Raw genomic sequence first — 24,835 nt, 5'->3', positions numbered from 1 at the left:
AAGTTTTTTCTTTTCATGTTTTTAGCTTCTGGTATTTAGGCCCTGCATTTAAGCAGGATTCTGTTTGTTTGTACCGAGCTGAACTGAGGTGGGCTATCAGCCACAACTCTGAGCTGAGATACCAGAAAACTAAGAGGCTTCTGAGATTCCAAAAAAAACATAATTTGCGTGTTTTTTTTTTGCTTATTTATACTATTTACTGCACTTTTTATTGCCTGTTGCCTATTTTTATACTGTATTTATTGTGTGCTAAATCTTACTGTTGTACTGCAATTGTCTGCTTTACTGTGCCTATTAAATCACATTTTATTGCTGTTTTCATGGTTTACAAAGCTTCTTTGTTATTTTCACTGTTAAGTATTTACTAGTATTGTTCACTGTTTTAAAACTCTCTGTTCTGCTTGTTCTAGTTTTCCTGCCAAGTAGTGTTTAAATAATTGAACTATTAACTGTTTAAAATATTCTTTAGAGCATCCTTGCTGATTTTCTGCTGTTTTAAATGTTTTTTTTTTTTTTTTTTTTTTTAGTGTCTCACTGCTATCTTTCTATTCTGTTAAACATTCTCTAGTGTTTCCCGCTGAAACTAGGGTAGCTAGTAGCTGTAGCATAGTCCAGATGCAGGCTTGCTGCTTCTGGAACTTTTTGTAGTGGTTTGTTTGTTCTGAGCATGTTTTCCAGGCCATCTTGGATTGGTAGGGGTCCATCTGCACTTTTGTGAGAGAAATGTGCTGATTGAGACTTGTCTGGTAAAGGGAAGCCAGTCTAGGGCTTAAAATAAGCATTCTCATTGTTCCTTTTGAATCTTTTTAAAGTTTTTTTTTTCAAGTTTTTACCTTCTGGTATTTAGGCCCTGCATTTGAGCAGGTTTCTGCTTATTTGTGTGTCATGCAGCACCACCCAGTGTTGCACAATTGGGTGCCAAAGCCAGACAGTTAAATTCAAGAAATTTTCCCTAAAACTCAAGCAGAAATATTCATCCACTGAGCTCCTCTGTGATAGATTCTGAAAAGCCACCAATAGTGAGAACAGTCTCCGACCTAGCTTTATGGACAGTTGGACTACCCTTGTTTTTACTGCCAACCTTGTTGACTTGGGTATCTTGAAGCAGTGTAGCTATTGCCTCATGGACACAGACAACCCGCTACTAATAGCATATTCTAGTACATACTGCAAGAGATGCATCTATACCAAGAATCTAGAATCCATGTTCTCTGTCACTCAAAACAGTAACACGGAGAAAGTTGCCAACTCAACCACCACTACATATGCACATAATACCACTACTCGTACACATAGTATGCTTCAAGCACGTAAATCCCCATATGAGAAGATTCTCTCGAAAAACTTACAAAAACACTAGAGACCTCCAGAACACAAGACTGCTGCAAATAACTCAGTCCCCACAGTACCCATAATTCTTAGAACACCAGGGTTTCACCCACCAGGCCTGTCTTGTCATTGGAGACTCAATAGCGAGGCACACAGTATCCCACTCACCAGGTTGGATCCCACTCACCAGGTTGGACACAAAGAAAGTCATGGTGAGCTGCCTGTCCAGTGCCAGGATTCGTCAGTCAGGCAAGCAGTAAGATCTCTCGGCAGTAAGTATTGTTATGACTCTTGTCATAGTTCATGTTGGTGTGAATGACCTGAGAATTGCCTCACTGGTCCGTATGAAGAGAGACCTTGTTCAGCTCTCTGTAATTGTGTCCCAGGCAGGTATATCCCTAGCCTTGAGCAGCATGCTACCCTCACCTTGAATGATCCATCCATCCATCCTCAACCCCTTTTTCCCGTTTTGCATGTGGGGGTCAGGTGATGATGCCACAGTATAAATAAAAAATGATTGATTTCATTAATTTGCTCAGTTTTTGGTGTCATTTAAAGGAGATCTAGTTTCTGTCAGGCTGGGAAGCCACAGTCAACAAACCTCACTGTTTTGCCTGATATGGTTTGCACCTGGCACCTCTTAGGCTTTTGGCTGCTGGCAAAGAATCTTGCCTCTGCAATAGTGCCTTTTTTAGACAAGGTCTCGAAAACAACATTACCAATGTGAAATTAACCAATCCGAACAAAATAAGGGTCGTGCTGTTAAATGCTAGGAGTTTAAACCAAAAACTGCAATCCGTGGAAGCACTTCTGTCACTAGAAGATGTAAGTATCTGCGCAGTCACAGAAACCTGGTTCAAGGCCTAAGGGAGTACCCTGGCCTTGCAAAGCTACAATGTTTTCCACACCTTTAGACCACAAAATGAACATGAGAAAACCAGCGGAGGCAGTATTCTTATCTATATAAGAGATAAATTCACCTCCTGTCTAGTTAGACTGGACAACTCCAGGGAGTTACTCCAGGTCCAGGTTACAGTGGGTAAGGCCCCCATTCAGGTCATTGCTGGTTATAGATCCCCCTCATTGAATCATGATGTCCATGAAGCCTACTTAACCAAACTGGAGACGATACAAATTTTCACAAACACAGTGGTTATGGGGGATTTCAGTTATCCCACTATCAACTCTGAAACCTATGCTAGCCCTGACTCACTAGTGCAGAAGTTCCTTGATTTTGTTAATTCAAATGCTCTGGAACAAATTGTCCATACCCCGACAAGAGAAATAAACATTCTAGATCTGGTTATCATCAACATGTCAAGCAGATGCACTGCCTCAACTGTCGAACCCTCACTAGTTAAAACTGGCCACAAATCAGTCACCATCAAGCTGGCCACAAATCAGTCACCATCAAGCTGACTCTAAAGTCAGAACTCACAAAGGATGAAATCAGACTAAAAAACTTCCCCAAGGCAAATTGTACCCCCCTTAGTTGAAGGTATAAATGCATTCCAAGCCCAACCCCAAGCTGGAAGTGGTAATTATGCCAAAGCTTACATTAAAGCCTTGTACAATCACTTGCATAAGTATATAAACTCAGCTGTACCAGAGAAAAACAAAGCCAAAGCCCAAAGTAAAAACAAGCTTCCATGGTACACATCCAACATCAACAAACTGTACAATAAATGCAAAAAGTTGCTGTCCAAGAAAACAAAGTCTAGGCCCCAACAATGGAGAAGCACCCTCCTCAGCCTCAACGGGCAAATAAGACAACTTGTCAAATCCTTCAAGGGCTCCTTTGAGAGAAACTTAACAAGTACAGCCAAGGATAACCATAAGGCCTTTTACAGCTACATACATAACCTAAAGGGTAGGACCCAAGCATGTGCACAACTAGTGGCCAATGGTATCCCACGCACTGTGACCCTACAGAGATAGCAAACCTTCTAGCAGATAGTTTTGGCAAAGATTTCACTCCTTTATCCCCTCCTAACTTACAACAACCCCTCACCCCACCCTACATATCTGAAGAGCAGATCCTCAAAGCCTTGTACAAGGCAAAAACACAACTTCTGTGGGACCAGACAACATCCCAGGCTGTCTTCTAAACAGACTAAAACATGAACTAGCATCACCACTAAGTACCTTTTTCAACTTCTGTGGGACCAGACAACATCCCAGGCTGTCTTCTAAACAGACTAAAACATGAACTAGCATCACCACTAAGTACCTTTTTCAATCATAGCCTAACCACAGGCTTTGTTCTTGCAGAATGGGAACAGCAACAATTATTCCCCTCCACAAAGGTGGCATAATAACAGACCCTGAGAATTACAGCCCCATAAGTCTGACTAGCCTCATCTGTAAGGCCATGGAATGTATAGTTATGGATCTCATAAAGACATACGTGACCTCCAAACCCTGGATCCTACCCAGTTTGGCTTTGTGAAGGGCAGATCTTGCCTTTTAAATCTGGTGGATTTCTTTGAAAATGTGAACAAGGCCATTGACAAAGAAAGGTCTGTACACACCTTGACTTGGCAAAGGCTTTTTACACAATCCCACATTCAGGCATTATCATTAAACTTAACAAACTGAATGTAAACCCCTTCCTTGTCAGATAGGGTTGCCAACTGGCTCACAGACCAGACCCCAAACTATCAGAGTGGGGACTCCACATCAACCAGCGAACCTGTTACCATCAGGGTGCCACAGGGGTCGATGCTGGGTCCCCTACTATTTAGTATATACTTCTCAGAAGTTCAGGTCAAAACTAAGGGGATGTGGCTGACCATGTTTGCAGACAACTGCAAACTAGGTGCAATCATTGAATCCCTAAGTTATGTCAGTATACTCCAGGAGGGTCTCACACAGACCAACGACTGGTGTATTAGTCACAGTCTCAAACAGAATGCAAAGAAATGCATCATCATTCCCTTCAACACAATGTTCCTTTACACTATCAAATTAACAACAATACCCTAAGTACCCATGAAGAGGTAAGGGACCTGAGATCACAACTTGACTGTGACCTTAATTAATGCCACCATGTGTCTACTGTAGTAAGGAAAGCTTTCTACGTAATACACTTGATTAGGAAAGGCATCACCTCGAGAGCAAAAGAAGTTATAACCCCCCCCCCCCCGTACTTGGCACTTATCTGGCCCATAATTGAGTATAACGCCCCATTCGGTATGTACCGTACTAAGCACCTGCAGCAACTGGAGAGACCTCAGAGGTTTCTAACAAAGAAGATCAAGGGGCTCCAGCATGTGCCTTACACAGACCGACTAAAGTCCCTGTCACTATATTCTGTATCATTTAGACTTCTTAGGGGAGACGTATGCCTGGCCTACAGAGAAATCCAAGATCCAAAACTAATGAACTTGCTGCATATCCATAAAACAAACTGGACTTAGGGATACCTGTTCCAGGGACCTAAATATGGCCTGCAACTTAAATAGGACATGCTGGAGGGACATATTTATCTCCCAACAACTGCCATGTCTTTGGAACAGGCTACCAATTCATGTGAAATAGAGCACCTCTAAGGCACTGTTCAAGAGGAACCTGGACAAATGGATGGGGCACCATAAATTCTTACTGATGATAGCACCCACAGCCCTCCTGGACATGGGCAGTCATCACTAAATGCAATTTAGGGTACTGACTAGCATTTCTTAGTATTACTTTGGGTTGAAATGGCTAGACTTACAAATGACCTCCGGGTCGATATCTAGTAATCTCCTATGATCTGTGAAGTGCTTTAGTGGCCAACCATGTGGTGAAATTACAAAACTAAACTGGAGTTATCTGCTTAGTAAATCCACTTATCAAAAAATCCATAGTCTTCCCTTTGCTAGAAGCATTTCCTTGGATGTTTGATTGGCACCAGTGCCTGGATAGAAAGCCCCTGATGGCTGTTGAAGATTAGATGGACTCATAAGCGTTTGTTTTTTGTCCCAATAAAGTCCCAGGTTGAAGTCTCAAGAAAAAAATCAAAATCCCCCTGCATGGAAGAAACCTCACACCCCTTCACATAGCATCTCTCATCTCTAGCAAGAACAGATTTGAATTCCATTCACTACATATTTTTCAGTAATGTAATCACAAGAAAATTATTAAAATATAAAGAGCCCATATATAAAAAAGTACATTGACTCTGCATTAGTTGAAAAAATATACAAATTATTAATTTAAATATGCCATCCAACATGAAAAAATATATTAAGCTATTGAAAAACAAAATTAATGCACCTTTTGGACAGGCAGCATTTTATCTCACAGGTATATGCAAATCAGTGAATGGTCAGATGACCCATTTTGCATTAACACGTCTTTAAAACTGCACTTACCCCCGTTAACAATGAAAATGAGCATGAGCGTGAAAAATGCATGCTGTGGAGCCCTCTGCATGCTGGGATCTACATTGCAGAAACAAGAAAAAATAATTAACTTAACACACTCCACCTTAGGGTAACTTTACAAAGGAGGAGAAAAAAGACCACCAGCATCAGCACCAAATTTTGACAAACATTGTTTAATTAAATAAAGTATAGGACATCTAGTACAATACAAAAAGTAAAGGAAACAATATAGTAAAAGTGAAAGACATTCTATGCAACAGAAAATGGCAGTAACACTCACTCTTAATTCCAGTGGGCCAGTGTGACCATCAACTGCAAGAGAAAAGCAGTTGTGATTAAAGTAAAATAAGTCCTTTTCCATTTCTTTTACACTATATCATGTTGCATTAGTTTACACAATATATAAACAAATGGCACAATACTAGTTTGAAGACTGTCTGAGGGAGTTCTGAATGAAAAAGAAAGAACATAGTGTCAATCTCTGTCCTTAACCAAGCCCATTATCCATCTGCTACACTCCTGTCCAACTTGCCCAATACCTCTGAGGTCCAGCAATGTTCATCTGCTGAGTCAGAGCAGTCAGAGAAGATTTTGGACCAAGTCCTTCCACTTGACTGTCTAGTCTTTTCTGGTGAGGTGCCAAACTCCAGGGATTTGCTCATTCCTCTTGGGCCCTACTTGCTACAACTTTCAAAGTGTTTCTGTCCTGGCTGCCTAATCTTGGCCCGATTGCTTCTTTTCTTTTAGATTTACCAGTCAGCACTTTAGGAGTTCTTTTCTGAGCTGTGACTGAAAACTCTACTTTTGTAGAAATGGGAGCATGGTGCTTTGCTGATGGGTCAGAATTAAAGACATCCTGAAGTGTAGGGGGGGGGGGTTCTGACCCCCTGAGTAGGTCTTACTTGGGAGTCAGTGACCACTGATGCTTGCTACATACCAGTTCCCATTCCATCCTCTTTTCTGTCCAGTGGCCTTCATTCCACTCCTCAGTAATATCATCCAGCTGTACTTTTGCCTCAAACAAGTATCTTTCCTCATTTTTGTGGTACCCAAAACCAACCTGCTCCCATGTTTTCAACTAATAAAAGCACAATATATAAAAAGGGTACAGTTAACTGATAATTGCCCAGATTTTTTTTAAAGGACATCATATTTTTCCTTAAGTAGCAAAGCTGCTGGGAAAAACAGTCATGAAGTAAAAGGAACACTTGCCCCATTGAATGCCTCTGTTCTTATGGCTACATTGTTTTAACTAGTCCCTCATTCTGTCTGACTGAAAAGCAGTAAACACATGCCTGATGTGATCTACCATTTGCTGTTCTGGACCAGCCAGATAAATTCTTTGCATTTCCGGGTTAAGAAAATCTAGCAGTTTGATTATACTTTTTAACAGGTGTTCAAAATAACAGTTGTAGGTCTCTTTTTGGCCATGGTAGAAGGAACTCCGTTTACCCACATGTTACTCCAGCAGCTCCTATTGTCCAGATAGTTGATGCAGTCAGTAATGGAGATCACCATCCTCTGATGATTTGGCCATTTTTCCGGAAGTATTGTCGGTGGTTTCCTGCAGAGATGTAATGGTCATTAAGAGCCTTCAGCTGCTTTGCTTAGGATTGTTGTTGCAAAGCCGATGCATGGTAGGTATATATGCTATTAATTAGTGATGGTCTGTTAACATTGTATACATTTGTTGATTACTTGAGTACTTCTTTTTATTATGCCCTTTATATAAAATTGTAATTTTTCTGGAACTTTACCCTCCAGGTCTCTGCTGATAAGGTGTAGTTTTTTGCCTATTCGGGCTATCCCGATAAAAAAAAAAAACAGAGAAATAAATAAATACATATATAAATAAATATGGCTTTAATCCATCTGAATCATAATGTCAAGCACTACTTGTACTTTTCCTCTGTCCCCCAAAAGTTTAATGGGCACCTGCAGACTTGAGGATCTCATTCTCTGATGTCACCTCAACAGCTATCTGATCGTTTTTTATAGCGTTTTCTTGGCAAACGGTATTGAAGTAGCTTGCCATTACCTTCTACAGGGTCAGATTTAATTTGATCAGCCTGTGTTGGGTGATGTTACATGATATAACGCATAGGATTGTAGAGCTACATAAGCCCCTTTACCACAATAAGGAAAGTGGACCAGAAGGAGATTACAGTATACCTACAGTCAGTTTGAAGGATAATCAATTAATTTTATGGCATGTTTTGGATGTGAAGGGAAACGGGATCACCTAGCAAAACCCACTCAAAGGGATGATGTACAGACTCTACACAGAGGGTCCAAACTGGGAAACAAATCAGAAACCCAAACATGCAAGGCAGCACCATTAACTACTGTTGCACTTTACTGCCCTACATCCAAAATTAATGGTGAGGAAACTAGGTTCTGTTCAGTGGCGTGTATGTGAGAGAATTTATCTAGACTGGTACTGAAGTTTTGGGACATAAGCTTCCACAGATACCATATAATCAACATTTTAATCCACCTAGACTAAAAGATACTGAAGAAAAATATCTTGATGTTAGAGAGAAAAGTATATTTTATGTCAGTGCAGCATGATTTTGTAAACCATTTTTGCATGTATGTGGTGACTTGACAAAACAACTGTCCAAATATAGGATCATAGAAAGTTACTAGGCTATTGGCTCTGATCCCCTTATAAGCCTAGCCAAGAGTTTAGCTCATGTATAGACAAGTCAGCACCTGATGACCCTGTCCAGCAGGGACACAGGTGGAATCCCAGGGATGTATGTTCTATTTCCCATCCATTTATCCAGGTTGCACTTAAAAAGGGGTAAAGAGGTACTCTGCTTGACGTAGAAAGGGTGTCTATCCGGGTTCCTATCAGCATTTTGATTGTTGAAAACGTCAAATTTAATTTAATCGAACTGAAACATTCGAAATCTCAGAAGAGCAAATGACGGAACATCGATTTCTTTCCCAGGGAAAGAAATCAGTGGGCCGTCATTGGAGTTTGCTGTTTCCTCCACTGTGGTGCGGTCTCGGAGTTGGTATATTTTAGTAGGGGGGGTTTGGGGGGGTGAAGCCCCCCACTTCTGTCAGTGTTTAAAGTATTGAAAATTCTTTTTTTTTTTTTTTTTTGCACGGAACACCATTTTCTTTCCCTGGGAAAGAAATTGATGTTCCATCAGTTCGCTCTTTTGAGATTTCGAATGTTTCAGTTCGATTAAATTGCATTTGGCATTTTCAGCATTTGTTATGCTGATATAGACCCATCTATTCCAGAGATGCAGGAGTCTCTGGGGCACAAATCTGTCTTGCCAACAAATTCTGTTGATGTCAAAGACCAGGTTGATACCACTTGTGCGAGTTTGACTTGCAGATATGCAGCAGTCCCATCAAGTCGGGGTCCGAGATCACCTTGTAGCCAGACAGAGGTCACCTCTGAAGAGTCTGTATGAAACAGAGTAGAGGGATAGGGCTTTTAGCCTATTTCTGTATGGTAGACTTTTTGAGGCCCTGGATTCTTCTGGTTAGGAACCTCTGTGGTCTAGCTGCTGCATGTGCTTTGTGAGGTACATGCCAAATGGGGTGTTGTACTCAATAATGGGCCTTATAAGGGAAGAATACAGGAATGTTGTGACCTCCTTGTCCCTGGATGAGATACCCTTAGATTGAAAAAAAATGTACCTCCTTTCCTAAAAATATAAAGGCCCCTAGTCTTTGGAAAATGGAGATATTTCTCAAGGTAGCAGCCAAGCAGCTCGTACAACTATTGTGAACTGTCCCATTTGGAATAATGTGTTATGATGAAATGATGGTGAACTGACTGAATTTGAAATAAAGCTTTATGATCAAATGAGTCTCTTTCTGTTACAGCTGTTGAATTTTAATAGTAGAATTTGTAATGAATATTAATTTAGTATAGCAGTATAAGATATTAATATTTTTTTCATAATTTCTCAGATCTTACATGTTTTATAATTTCTGCTTATGTTTCAGCAAACTTCTAATTAATGTGGATATCACTGTAGCCATGAAGTGTAACAGTAAGTTTGTTTTATAGATGAATCTATTTTAAAAAAAAATTGCATTTCATGATTAAATTCGTATAAATCTCTAATAACCATATTGTAAATTGCATGCCTTTGTAAGAAGACATTTATAACTTTTTGCTGTAATAGAGGAGCTGTTTTCCTTTGAAATACCAGTGACAGTTTGTTGACAGGCTCATATAAAATGTCCCTCATGCAATGTATGTCAGAGGCCTGTGGGATGTAAAAGATGTGGTATTGGGCTAGACATAAGGCCCACAGTGGGCATTGCCACTGAATACTACATACTGAAGCTCTAGGGACTCGGGCTGGTGGCTTTTGTTGTATTACAGTTACTGGCAGAGAAATGTGCTGTCTATACTACTTGGGTTCCTAAGCTTGAATAAGAAGCTTGGACTGTAGGTTTTGGTCTTGGGCCCTGAAAGAGGGGTCGAAGTTAGCCCTAGTAGAGAGTCCTCAGTCTGCATGATCATTTCTGAGAGAGTTCTCATTAGTCAAACTGTAAACCAAGCAGTAAGAGACAGAGAGAAAGAAAGGTACTGGTGGACAGATTAGAGATGGGAACACAAAAGACGAGGATATAGTATTTAGAATTTGCTGGAAGAATGTCACATTTTATTACTTTCCATTAGCTGTCACACATAACTATGAAGTCACTTTTCTTCAGCTTATAGTACACAAATAGAGCTTGCTCATAAGTACCACTCTAAGGTAAGATGCAATCAGCATAGAGATATCACACTGTTATAGTACATTGTATGACTTTAACAGATTATTACCTGTTAATCCAAACATTGTTATAAGACCCGAAGAGATGCATACAGTTTATCTCCAAAAGACTCTCAACATGCCATGCCTGTTAAAAGCACAGTCTGCCAGTCCCTGCCAATGCAGGCAAAAGTTATTTAACAACACATTAACATAAACTTTTTATGCTTTATACAGCCATTTGCTGACACATGAAGTTGGATTTTTCAGCTGTATGATATTACATACTAGAAGTAGAGTTTTTAATTCCATTTCAGAAAACTGTGAACTAGAGTGGCAGTTAGTTAAATGCCACCACACACCCTGGAATTAATTATTCAGTTTCTGTAAGAGATATTTTAAAACGTAACCCACAGAGGAATAAGTAAGTTTTTGCTTTGGTTGAGTTATTGCCCAAGATGATGATAATTTGTGTGAAGTAGGTAACTTTGCCTTCATTTTCTTTCCTGTCAAGAAATTAGATAATGATAAACTATTTTGGTTATAGAGGATTTTTTTTTAAGTCAGACAAAATTAAATAGCAGTCTTGCTTTTAGCTGTCTCTCATTTATTTTTATACTTAATAGATTGTAGAACTTTCTGTACATGACAACTTGATTATGAATGTTTCAGACTGTTGTTCATTTGCTTTAATTCCCATTCATCCTAAGTATAAATGAAACTTCTGACTTGCAAACTGTAGATAATTGCAAACTGTCGACTATTAATAAGTCCGTCGATAATTGCGTGATGTTAAAAAATAACGGAATTAATGATATATTGCATAACTTTATGATTGGAGGATAGTTCAAAAAGCAGTCAACATGAATGAGATATTGACTGCTTTGGAAATGATTTAGCTCTAGAGCTATTATGCTCCATGGCCTGTTTTGGTATTTCCTGAGGCAGCACTGTATTTTTGGCATTGATTTTTATGAAACATATTGCAAACCTGACATTTTTTCAACATCATTTTGATCTTATGAGATACACCACGCCAAAACATTGTATTATGTGCTTTCTGTCTCTTTGTTTGCACTTAACTTTGACCAGATGTGCTTCAAAAATTCTTGTTAGCATTTTGTTACATAATTGGTTTGTAAATGTACTTTTTGGATTTAAATAGCAGAGATTATGAAACACGAGTTTCACCACAGGAAGTATAATAATTGAACAGGGGTAGAACTATTTTTTCCATCCTGGCAGTACACAGTTTTCCAGCATTTGCATTTCAATGTCTATTTCAATATTCCAAACAAATTCCTTCAGCCTTTCTTCAAGCATTGGTAGAGAAGGAGCAATGGGCATAATTTGTAGTCATGATCTAATACGTTCTCATTGCATTCTTTGAGGTACACTTTTGGGGAGCACCTTTTCCAGATTTATACACAATAGTTAAGTTAAATTAGTGGGGATAAAGAGGATAATGATGCATTTCTTGACATTCAGTTTGCTTCTGCCACCAGTCATTAGTTTGGGTAAGGTCTTCTTGGAGGATGTTCACATCACTAGGGGAATTTACAACAGCACCCAGCTTGTATTTAGGAGTATGGATTAAAAATGAATCTGGTGTGGCACCTAAAGATATGTAATAAGAGACTAAACAAAATATAACACAAAAACTGAGAAAATGGAAGCTTTGGTATATGGATATTGATAGTAAGATACAAGCAGTTAAAATGCTTTTAGTCCCTTCAGTCTTATACACAGATCAGGCATATTTGTTTCAGCCAGAGGAGACATTGTGGATAGCAGTTAATAAAGAGCTGAAGGACTTGGTATGTGAGGGGAAGACCAGAAGAGTCAAGTGGGATAAGCTTGCCGTAGAACAGGTGGATTGGGATTACCCGAATTGAAGGGGTATTTCAGAGCTACACAGTTAAGGCTGCTATACATGGCATAAGCAGAAAAATATCATTCAAAATGGAAAGGGATTATGATGAAACAGGGGGGAAGCTTGAGAAATAAGGAGAGACTGGGATTTTGGATGCAGGCGTTTAAAGAGAATAACAGTAATCCTATAGAATATTATATCCATAAATTAGCAGAAAGTGTCTTAAGAATTAAGCCAACATGGGAATGGAGAAAGGAGATTCTTCTGATAGGGGGAGGGAAAGGTGATAGACTGGGAAGATGCAAAGAATTTATTTGGACTGCAGGTTAGAGATTGTTTTCACTATCAAGGATTGATATCAGAGTATAGGCAAAGAGAAAGAAATGGGGGGGGGAGGTCCTAATTGAAAGACCAGCACTAGTAGAGTTTAATAGAATCTAGAACAGAAGCTACCATTAAAAAAGGAATAATTAGTAGAGTGTATAAAATATTGCATGATACTATTAGAATCAAACAGAGGAGGTTAGAAAGGATTGGGAAGAGAGACTGGATAAGCAATTCACAAAGAAACAATGGGAGGATATATGTATATCTCCAAAATATGCAACAAAATCTAGAAGATCTAGGATTTTTGCTTAGAAATGTTTATATAGATATTTTTTATACCCCAAGTAGACACCAGAGAATTTTTCCTCAGGTAGACAGCAAATGTTGGAGGTGTGATGGGGAAGAAAGAGGTAATTGGGAACATATTTTCTGCAAGTGCAGTGAGTTGGTGAACTTTAAGGAATCCCTGTTAGATGCACTGTCAGAGATGCTGGGTGGGCAGATTGGTGTGATGACGGAGATGATTTTTCTGAGCTATGATACAGAATCAGAACTGCCTAGACATGGTAAGGCCTTGCTGTGTCTAATTATGGTCGCTGCCAAAAAGCAATTACTAGAAAATGGAAATCAAAATCTAAACCAACTATACTATAAGAAGTGAATATAGTAACAGAGATAAACAACTGGAATTAAGATCTTTAGAAAAGGGTATGAACAAACTACATAAAAAATGAGAATTGTGGAAATAATACATTCAAGAGAATAATGAGGTTTAAAAGAAGGTTGGACTTAAATGAGCTATGCAGTGTTTGACAGAAAATGATGGGCAGATTATAAGTAGTGTATAATGTTTGCAACTGGGAGTGTTTCTGTATGCCTTGTGATGTAAAATGCTTGCAACAAGGATTAGTTGTGGTTTGTTTTCATTTATACAAATGTATGATTGCCTATGTTGTAAGTGATGGTTTAATAAAGATGTTTCTTGCTTTAAAAAAGGCAGGAATTGAATAATTTATGTAACGTTGCTTAAGTTATATGAAATATAGCAATATATGTGAAGTGTAATGTTTCAAATATGAACTTGCTAATACAATTTCATTATTTTTGTATAAATGCAGATTTGCCTATGCCAAAAGTGATAATTCAATAAAGGTGTTTAAAAAAAATGATTCACCTCTTGAGCTTCCCTCGTAAGGTGAATTTTTTTGGTATCTGTGTCTTGAACACATAATAAGCTGGTTATGATAAGAAACCTGATCATAATCTTCAATATGAATGCAGAAAGACAGTTTTATTGCCAAAGGAAACTTTCATATTTTGTGAAACCTTTGTGAGTAGTATGCTTGGATGTGGCACCTTATTGAATATGAAAATGGTAGACGGTGCTGCAGTTGTAGGCACTTTGATGCTACTGTAGAAGATTGGTCAATATTTGTGGGAAAAATTGACTTTGCTGCAACTTTAACAATGTTTGTGGGTAAAGGAAGGCCTTTATCATGTACCTAACTCCTTCCATGATACTGTACTTACTGTACAAAACAAATTAAAAGCAAAGGAATCTTAAAGGTGAATGCCTTGTGTGAAGATAGGTGAAGGCTGCCAGCCTAGCCAGATAGAATTTTGTAGATAATTCTGTCATTTGTAAATATTAATGTAAGTCACAGGCTTATTCTCTTAAATGTGAAAATACTGCATTGGGTATTGAACTGCAAAAATGTAGCAACAGTGCACTCTGCTGTAACAAAGCTGATAAGGCAAACATTGTAAAATTTAGTGTCTAGATGAAGGAATTTCCCTATTGTTTTGTGACCAGAGTTAATGGCTAGAATTGTCATGTATAAATGTCCTTTATTGCCCTGGTTCCTGACCAGGTGTAAAGAATGTAAATATAATTTCTGTTAACCTAGGAAGACCAGAGAAGTGTGAAGAATGATGTCATGTGAAGCAGCTGTGTATTATCAATTTAAAGAGAGAGAATCAGAGAGCTCAGAGCATTTGTCTTGAACATCCAAGTTATTTAGAACTGTGTTTTCTCTTAGATATAGCTAGGAAATAGGAAGATTAGACAAGATGTTCTTCGTGTTTCACTGTTACAGTCATCACTTTTGGGTTATCTGCTTGCAGTAACCTTCAGTCGCCCTGATAAACAAAGTCTTGGGTCCTGCGTCGGTTGCTGTCCCTTCTTCCATGACGTCAGGTCGTCAGGGATATAAAACATGCAGCTGATGGCATTACATCAGTCTTTCTTGCCATGCGGTGCCCGAAGCAGAAGCAGTTCACAAGTGCCAGTCAGCCTACTCCTAAAATTTTCATTTTCGAGTTTTAGAACCGAAATCTTCAACTAAAGCTAAGTACCCCATTGGGGAAACTTTTTCTTGCTTCTTACCAATGTCAGTAAAAGTTAATAATTGCAGAAGATACCTAAACTTCAAAGCAGGCTACATGCACTATCAGTTCCCTGCACTGCCCTTTGGCTTATCTACTGCACCCAAAGTGCCTAGCTCCAGTCATTGCATTCCGCAGACAAATAAATATTCAGATATACCCATATCTGGACGATTGTCTAATTCAGGCAGAAAGCCAGGACATACTTTTGAATCATCTGGCCTTTGTTCAAAGGGTACTGACTTGTCTGGGGTACACCATAAACGAAAAGAAGTCACACCTGGTACCCTGTCAACAAATTACATTCCTGGGAGCAAGCTTGAATATAACTTCCCAGATGGCTTTCCTCACGCCAGAGAAACGGATTAATTTGACAACCTACTTCAAACAAGTGGCCACAAAAACCCAGTTATCTGCAAGGCAAATACTGCAAGCCTTGGGGTTCATGACCTCCTGCATTCTTCTAATTCCATATGCAAGGCTGCATATGAGGAAACAGCAATGGTATCTCAAAAGTCTATGGTGTCAACATTCACAGGATCTAGAAGCAATGATTCCTATCATACCTTGTCTACGCCTAGAGATCCTTTGGTGGGCAGAGGCCTGCCACCAAAACAGGGGACTACCATTCTCACTACCCCATGCCACCCAAGCCTTAACAGACGTATCAGACTATGCATGGGGGGGCCCACCTGGCAGGGAAGTGCATTCAGGGCAAATGGAACCCAAGTCAAAGGCACCTGCATATCAATCAAAAAGAAATGTTAGCTGTACAGAATGCTCTGACAGTCTTCCAGGGCCACATTCTTCCAGGACAATTAATGATAAAGACGGACAACACCATTGTTATGTGGTACATAAACAAACAGGGGAGTACACATTCTTATCCCCTCTGCAGACTAGCCAAGGCATTGTGGAACACAGCCCTGAGCTATGTACATTTACAAGCTCAATTCTTGCCATGAAAACTAAATACACTGGCAGATGAACTAAGCAGAAACCTCATGGACCCACGAGTGGAAACTAGAACCAAGGTTTTCAGCATGTTGACAAGCAAATGGGGGAGCCCAGATATAGACCTGTTTGCCTTTTTCAGCATGTTGACAAGCAAATGGGGGAGCCCAGATATAGACCTGTTTGCCTCCCCACAAAACTATCAGTTGGACAAATTCTGCACAAGGACTCCCCACAAACAAGCTTTGAAAGTGGATGCTCTGTCCTTTAGCTGGAAAAATCCATCGGTATATGCCTTTCCACCTCTGCCTCTGCTCTCCAAAGTACTACTAAAGATCAAACAAGACAAACCAAGGACGATTTTGATTGCACCAGACTGGCCATGCCAACACTGGTGTACCCCTTCTTGTGCAGTGTGTCACTGTGGGCCCCATGGCACCTGCCTCAGACTCCTACTCCTACTGTCTCAGCAGGAGAACCAAATTCTGTACCCTCAACTTCAAACACTGAATCTAGCAGCCTGGTTAATTACATAATTTCTCCTTTACTGTCCCTGAGTATACCAGTGATGGATATCATTTTAGAGGCAAGGAGGCCTAGTACCAGAAAGTCTTACACTGAAAAATGGAAAAGATTCTGTGCCTGGAACCAAGCTCAAGGGATGAGCACAACAGTGCCCAATTTACCTCAGATTTTACAATACTTAACTGAAATGCTTCATAAGGGCCTGTCTTTCTCCTCCATCAAAATTCACACCTCCACCATTTCAGTTCCTCAGTGGGGCCAAAAATCTATGACCACCCAGGAGAGCTCCAACACCATCCTGGGACCTCAACTTTATATTGGAAAAGCTCACCCTTCCTCCTTTTGAGCCAGTTGCCACTGTGGACTTAACAGCTTTCCTTTTAGCAATCACTTCAGCAAGAATGGTATCTGAATTACAGGCCGTCATGGCAGTGGAGCCTTTCATCATCTTTCATGCGGACAGGGTGTCCCTCAGGATCAATCTCTCCTTCATGCCCAAGGTGGTATCCAGTGTGGCCCTTAATCAGTCCATACATTTGCCAACCTGCTTTCCTAGTCCACAGAACAAAGGGGAATGGATTCTGCACTCCTTAGATGTGCACAGACAACTTTCTACTTGGACAGAACTAAACCTCAAAGGAAATCTGATCAACTGCTGGTGGCATTTGCTGCAGGGGCAGAGGGGAAGGCTATTTCAAAGCAAACCATTTCCAAATAGATAGGCCACTGCATTCATTTCTGCTACAAACACCATGGAAAACCTATTCCACAGGGGATCAGACCCCACTCTACCAGGGCTGCATCTACCTCTACAGCCTTTCTCAGAGGCGTCCCTACCAGGCACATCATAGAAGCTGCTACCTGGAGTTCTGTACATACTTTCACTAAGCATTACCATCTGCCAATTTTCTCTAAATCCAGAGCTGGCTTTGCCACTGCAGTCTTGCAGGGCATTTTGGCTGGTCCTAATTCTATTTAAATTCCTCCTTCCATCCTTAGCTTTGGGAATCTACCCAAAAGTGATGACTGCAACAGTGAAACATGAAGAACATAGTACAGTTGTGTACACTTAACCATAAATGTAGATGTTAGAGTGTATTCACTGTTTCAATCCTGGTTACCCTCCCTCCAGCCCCCTTCTTTTTTTGGATATACTTCTACTTTCTTTTGCTATCTTCAAAAGCTTTTTGGTGTATTTGCTTTTTTGTTGGAGGTATAACCTTGTATATTTATAGATTTTATTGCTTCCCATTAAGGGGGCACCTGACATCTGGGGCAAGAAAAACTGATGTAATGGCATCGGCTGCATGTTTTATACCCCTGACGTCATGGAAGAAGGGACAGCAACTGATGCAGGACCCAAGACTTTGTTAATCAGGCCAACTGAGGGCTACTGCAAGCAGATAACCCAAAAGTGATGACTGCAACAGTGAATACACTTGAACATTTACATTTATGGTAAGTGTACGCAACTGTACTTTTGTTTTTCTGTTAATGTCAGAACTTTTCTATGGAATTATTTTAAGTATTTCTCTGTGGTCACTGAATTCTTGACTAGCACAGTGTAGAAAGAAGTATTGTCTTGTGTTTTATTATTTATTATTAAATATTTTTAAACATTTCAACTGTGGCTGTTTTGTGTAGAGATAATTTAAGCTTTAAAGTTCATTGCATGTATATAGTGATGCTGTACCAAGTCACTCCAAATAAGTCTCAACTGTTTGGTTGCACTTGTCATTTGGATAATAGTATTACACAGTAATAATTGGATACCCTTCATAAAGGCCTTTGAGTAGCTGATAAATATTAGTGGGTAGTGGCAGTGATTTCTACCGTATAGTCTGGGTAAAAGGGGCACAGCTGGAAAATCTGTGCCAGCCTTCCCCGGGAGTGTCTGTATGGTTGTATAAATTCTTATCTCAAAGTTTGTGTGTGTCAGATACTTGGGCAGGGACACAAAGTACTGGTTAGACAGAGAGGGTGCTGGAAGTTTTAGCTTGCCCACTAGGCTAAGATCTGGACCTTATAGCTGTGCTAGTTGGGAGTCTTATTGGGGAGCTGGAGAGAAAGGGAGACACCAGCCCCAGACTGACTGTGATCTCTATGTGCTGTTAAGGGAAATTGTACTTTACTGTGTGTGTATTTATTATCCTTTCCCTATATGGACTCCCCTCACTGGTGTTAGTGGTGAGAATTGAGACTCTTTGATTGCTGGGCCAGTACACTGGCATCACATATAAATTGTTTGGCAGAAGTGGGATATCCACACCACATATTAATTGGGCAAATACTAATTGCTTGTAGTGATGTGGGTGGAGTGAATTCCTGTAGCTTGTTTACAGTGATCACTGAAGTTATTTTGTACTCTAAATCAGCCACACATTGACTACTCAGAGTTCAGATCACAATTGTTTTATTTCTTTTCTTAGCTTTAGTTAGTCAGGGAGAGCAGGTAGCATGTCAGCAGAAGAGTACGGAAAGCTGACAAAGAACCAGCTGGCTGAGATGTTCCAGGATAGGGGACTGGTGCGTGGAAACCTGACTAAGGGAGACCTGATTGCAGCCTTGGTCACAGCTGCATCAGAAAATGGCAACCAGGAGGATGATCAGACTGGCAGTGGAGATGTACCACACTCAGAATGGACAGCTCAACCTTTCTGCAGAGGACTTAAAAATCCACCTGGAGCTAAAGAGACTTGAGCTGGAGGCCAGGCATTTGGAAATAGAAGCAGCTGAGAGACTGAGCATCTAGAGAGTGAGGATAAGGAGAAACTGTGATGGTTGCAGGCTGAGGAGAATGAGAAACTGCAACGCCTGGAAGCTGAGGAAAAGGAGAGGCAGATGTAGCATGAGAAGGAGATGCTGACTCTTCGACAGAGTCATGGAGGTAATGGGGAAGGGTGTAACTGGACCCCAGAAGCAGAAAAGTTCAGTAAATTTCTTCTGAAGTTTAAAGAGGGGGATAATTTTGATAGTGTCATTCATATGTTTGAGAGGGTATGTAAACAGTATGATGTTGACCAAAGGCTCTGGGTACAGTTCCTGACCACCTTACTCCATGGTAAAGCTGTAACTGTGTTGTCTAAAATGTCTGATGTTGATTGTTTTAATTATAGTACAGTTAAGAACGGTTTGTTAGAATTGTTTAAGCTAACACCTGAAACGTATAGGAAAAAGTTTCATGAGCATAGATGCAAGGCAGACAAAAGTTTGTGTGAATATGTTGCTGAACTGAGCACTTATTTTCATAGGTGGGTGAGTGGATGTCAGGTCACCACTTTTGAAGGGCTGGCAGACCTTTTGGTGAGGGAATAAGCCCTTAGCACTTTGCCTGATAAGCCCTTAGCACTTTGCTTGAGGACACTAGGATCTAGTTAGCTGATAGACAAAGTGCTACTTCGGATGAGTTAGGGACGAAGGGAGAGGTATACATAGCAAGCAGGGCATCCCTGCACAGGAAAGAGGCTCCCAGTACTGCTTATTGGTCAAAAAGAACCCATGGTGGGTAGCACGGACTACCCCAACAGAATCTGCCAGCAGCAGGGTAAGCCACTAGTCCAGGTACATGTCCAGGACCTAGGGTTAATGTTTTGAATACAACCAGTGGGGCCATGTGGCATACAGATGTCCATGGAGGCAAGGTGGGGAAAAAAAGTTGAGCACACCAGTAAGTGAGAAAGACAAAATGCCAATAGTAGATAGTCTTAAGACAAGTGTACCGAACTACCATCCTGAAGATGCCCTGATAGGGAAGGATTCGGATGAGGCAGTACAATGTGCTTATGCAGTTACATGCAGTCAGGCTACGAGAGAAGCATGTGGGTCTGGTAGCCTGAGGGAGACCCAGACAAACCAGACAAACCCAGACAAACCACATACTTGCAGCCAGGACTGGTGAGGTGGTTACTTCAGGGAGAAAGCTATGCTGTAGCAGTGAGACTGAAGGTGAGCCACAACTGCTTGTAGGTACTGATGTTCCCTTGGACAGAGTGACTGCAAAGGTAGAGGGGAGTACTAGTACCCAGGCTGACAGTGAGGCACCACTGTCAGAGGATGCCAGACTTCCTGTGGAAGGAGAGCTGGGAAGGGTTACAAAGAGATTTGAGACAGGCTCAGCTCTCAGACCCTACATTGCAAGGCCTGAGGCAGGTAGCTAGTGAGGCACCTGATTTTGCAAGGAAGGGGGAATCTGTATACCGGTAAAAAGGGTTACTGTATTGAAAGTGGACCCCTGAGGGAGGGCTAGAAGGTGAAGAGGGTACAGCACTTGGTAGTGCCTAGAGGCTACCATCTGGTGCATCTAGCCATAGCCCATGATATTCCCTTTGCAGGTCATATGGGCATAAAACATAGAAAGAGACATATTATGCAGAACTTTTCTTGGCCTGGAATTTCCAGAGATGTTACAGGGTACTGCAGGACCTGTGAGCAGTGCCAAAAGGTAGGCAAGGCAGGAGACAAGGTGAGAGCTCCTTTGATGCCTTTGCCTGTGATTGAAGAGACATTTCAGAAGGCAACTATGGATATTGTGGGGTTTCTGAATACCCCAAGTTCCACAGGTAAAAAGTATATCCTAGTGGTACTGGATTATGCCAAACGATACCCTGAGACAGTGGCTCTGTCCTCCACTGAGACGGAAAAGGTGGCAAATGCTTTGTTAGAGATTTTCAGCAGGGTAGGTTTCCCAGAAGAAATACTGACTGACAGAGGTGCCAATTTCATGTCAGAACTACTGGCTTGTCTGTGGAGGCACTGTGGGGTGAAGCACCTGAAGACCACCCCCTACCATCCTCAGACTAATGGTCTTGTTGAGAGGTTAAACTCTACAATCAAGTCCATGCTACAGGCATTTGCAGTTTAAGAGGGAGTGGGACAAATATTTTCCCCATCTGTTTGCTTACAGAGAGGTTCCCCAGGAATCCACATGTTTTTCACCCTTTGAGTTGCTGTATGGGCATAGGGTGAGGGTACCTCTAGATTTAATTCGAGATGAGTGGGAATGTGAGTGTGAATCTCACAAGGAGTCTGTTGTGGCATATGTCCTAAACCTTGTGAGGAAGAACAGGCCAGATAAGGTAGTGTGGACCCCAGCATGTGATCCAGCATTCCAGGAGCTTAAGGAAGCTTTGGGAGGACCCCCTATGTTAGCCAGTCCAAATTACAGCAAAGAATTTGTTGTGCAGGTGGCTGTTTCAAACCATGGGGTGGGGGCTGTACTTAGCCAGATTTCGTCAGAGGGAGAAGAGCACCTAGTGGTTTATCTCAGTCATAGGCTCCAACCCAGGGAGGAATGTTATGTAGAAAAGGAATGTCTAGCCATAGTGTGGGCACTGCAGCAACTTCAGCCTTATCTGTATGGAAGAAAATTCATGGTAATGACAGATCACAACCCCCTGATCACAACCCCCTAACATAGTTTAACAAAGCCAGCCAGCAAAATGCCAAGTTGCTAAGGTGGAGCCTAAGGTTGCAAGCATATGATATGTCAGTGCAGCACCACAGTGGGATTAGCAATGCCAACGCAGATGGGCTCTCAAGACAGGGAATGAGGTAAGGTATACTGAGATAGAGCTAACCCTCTCAAGCAGCGTTTCTCAAGGGTCACTTGAAAAACTAGTTGGAGTTCTCCAGGGGAGAGATGTGTGAAGATAGGTGAAGGCTGCCCGCCTAGCCAGATAGAATTTTGTAGATAATTCTGTCATTTGTAAATATTAATGTAAGCCACAGGCTTGTTCTCTTAAAGTTGAAAAGACTGCATTGGATATTGAACTGCAAAAATGTAACAGTGCACTCTGCTGTAATAAAGCTGATAAGTCAATCATTGTAAAATTGTTTGATCTTTAAAGTCCGTGCCAAAATGTCTAGATGAAGAAATTTTCCCTATTGTTTTGAGACCAGAGTTAATGGCTTGAATTTTCATGTATAAATGTCCTTTATTGCCCTGGTTCCTGACCAGGTGTAAAGAATGTAAATGTAGTTTCTGTTAGCCTGGGAACATCAGAGAAGTGTAAAGAATGATGTCATGTGAAGCAGCAATGTCTTATCAATTTAAAGAGAGAGAATGAGAGAGCTCAGAGCATTTGTCTTGAGAACATCCAACATTACCAGAACTGTTTTGCTCAATATGTAAGTTATTTAGAACTGTATTTTCTCTTAGATATAGCTAGGAAATAGGAAGATTAGACTAGTTTGTTTTTTTGTTGATAAACGGCAAAAAATGCCAAAGGATATGAAGACCACCAGCCAAATGACAGTAAAGGGTGTTTATTCAACCAAAACAGATGTTCCACAAGCACATTAACACTTCACGAATACAATACATTTTCATTCATCATAAACCTCATCAGATGCAGAATTCTGTCCTCATGTCTGGAACATTGGATCATTGTATTCATGAAGCATTAATGTGCTTGTTGAATGTCTGTTTTGGCTGAATAAACACCCTTTACTGGTATTTGGCTGGTGTTCTTCATATCCCTTAGAACTTTTTGCAGTTTTTCAAATGGTTTTGTGCCTTGGTGGAACTCTATTTAGTTTTATGTTTTTCTGTTGATGTCACTTTTCTACGATATTATTTCATATATTTCTCTGTGATCTCTGAACTCTAAACTAGCACTGTGTAGTAATAAGTATTGTCTTGTGCTTTTATTATTTATTATTAAATATTTTTAAACCTTTCAACTGTGGCTGTTTTGTGTAGAGATAATTTAAGCTCTAGAGTATATTGCATGTATATAGTGATACGGTACCAAGTCACTCCAAATAAGTCTTGTCTGTTTGGTTGCACTTACCATTTGGATAATAATATTGCACAGTAATAATCAGACAACCTTCATGAGGGCCTTTGAGTAGCTGGTAAATATTAGTGGGTGGTGGCAGTGATTTCTACTGCATAGTCTGGGTAAAAGGGGCACAGCGGGAGAGCCTTCCCCAGGAGTGTCTGTGTGGTTGTATAAACTCATATCTCAAAGTATGTGTGTGTGTGTGTGTGTGTGTGTGTGTGTGTGTGTGTGTGTGTGTGTGTGTGTGTGTGTCAGATACTTGGTCAGGTACACGAAGCACTGGTTGGACAGAGAGAGTGCTGTAGGTTTTTTCTTGCCCACTAGGCTGAGATGTGGACCCTATAACTGTGCCACTGGGGAGTCTTATTGGGGACCTGGAGAGAAAGGGAAAAAACAGCTCCAGACTGACTGTGACCTGTCTGTGTGCTCTAAGGGAAATTGTACTTTACTGTGTGTGTGTGTATTTATTATCCTTTTCCTATATGGATACCCTTCACTGGTGTTAGTGGAGAGAATTGAGGCTCCTTGATTGCTGGGCCAGTGCACGGGTCTCACACCTTACACCTCATTCAGAAAAGCAGAAAATGAATAAAATCAATTGCAAATAAGCAGACTGGTTATGCATGTTATTTATTTATCATTTGTTAACTGGGAAAGTCCGACTTGGAACAAAGCCAGTTTTCAGCAGAGGCCCGGGGAGAAGGCCCCAGATGCATGTCTTTGTTAATGTCTCTTTTAAGAAGGGCAGAGTGAGACACTGCAAGACAGGCTGGTGTCTCAGCTGAGTTTGAGCTATTTTAGGTAAAATCTGAACTAGGGTACACATAAGAGTAAGTCATTGTTGATGATAAATGTGCTGTGTAAAACTTTTGCCTGGTAGAGTAATTCATTGGTAATGGTAAAATATTGTGCTGTATGAAACTCATTCAGTCTTAAAATAAATAATGCTTGCAGAATAGTCATTAAATACGATTGCCTTACATTTCTATAGCTATTGGAGCAGATGTTGTTGACTTAGCAGAAACTTTGGTGGCCAGTTCTGATGAACTTCATTATGAGCCAGTAAGTATTCATATAAACATACTACGAGTAAATGTTTTTCTTTGCTTGTTTTGGTTTCAAGAAAAGTATAAAAATGTTGTTCCAAAGGTTAAAAATACAGAAATATTAATTAATGCATTTATACATTCCATACATAGTTTTCTGACTGATCACTATTCTGGAAAGAGACACAATTTCAGGATTGTTTCTTTTTAAGCTGCACACTCATGATTAAATGTGAATGTGAAAGGATCCAGTCGGAGCATTTCTGTAGAAAATTGCTGCAAAGTAAGACTGCAGTTCAAGAGTGCATAGGACCTGTCAAGAAAAGACTTAAGTTTATACTTCACAAGGCTCAAGCACAGGAGAATGTTCACTGTATGATATGCATAATTATAAAATTAAAAAAAACAACAAACTGAAAGTCAGTACCACCATCTTCATTAGAGAAGATTCAAGAAGTCAAAAGCAGTGATAGTCAGAAGGGTGAGAGTGAATAGACTCAGTGATAGTGGG

General features: G+C 40.5%; 1 protein-coding gene across 2 annotated transcripts in view; it reads left to right on the top strand.

The window, feature by feature from the left end:
* The window catches only part of LOC122791241 (endoplasmic reticulum-Golgi intermediate compartment protein 2-like), a 429,978-nt gene that overhangs the window by 49,053 nt on the left and 356,090 nt on the right, over nucleotides 1-24,835 (top strand). For both annotated transcript variants that reach the window (XM_044058906.1, XM_044058905.1), the window contains exons 3-4: nucleotides 9,672-9,718; nucleotides 24,270-24,340. In XM_044058906.1, the coding sequence (XP_043914841.1) occupies nucleotides 9,672-9,718; nucleotides 24,270-24,340 (118 nt within the window). The remainder of the gene's footprint in view (nucleotides 1-9,671; nucleotides 9,719-24,269; nucleotides 24,341-24,835) is intronic.

Source organism: Protopterus annectens, chromosome 17.part0, assembly GCF_019279795.1.
Source record: "Protopterus annectens isolate FY-2018-M chromosome 17.part0, PAN1.0, whole genome shotgun sequence".
Taxonomy (NCBI): Eukaryota; Metazoa; Chordata; order Ceratodontiformes; family Protopteridae; genus Protopterus; species Protopterus annectens.
Note: the sequence above shows the minus strand (reverse complement) of the source record. Positions and strands in the feature narration are given on the sequence as shown.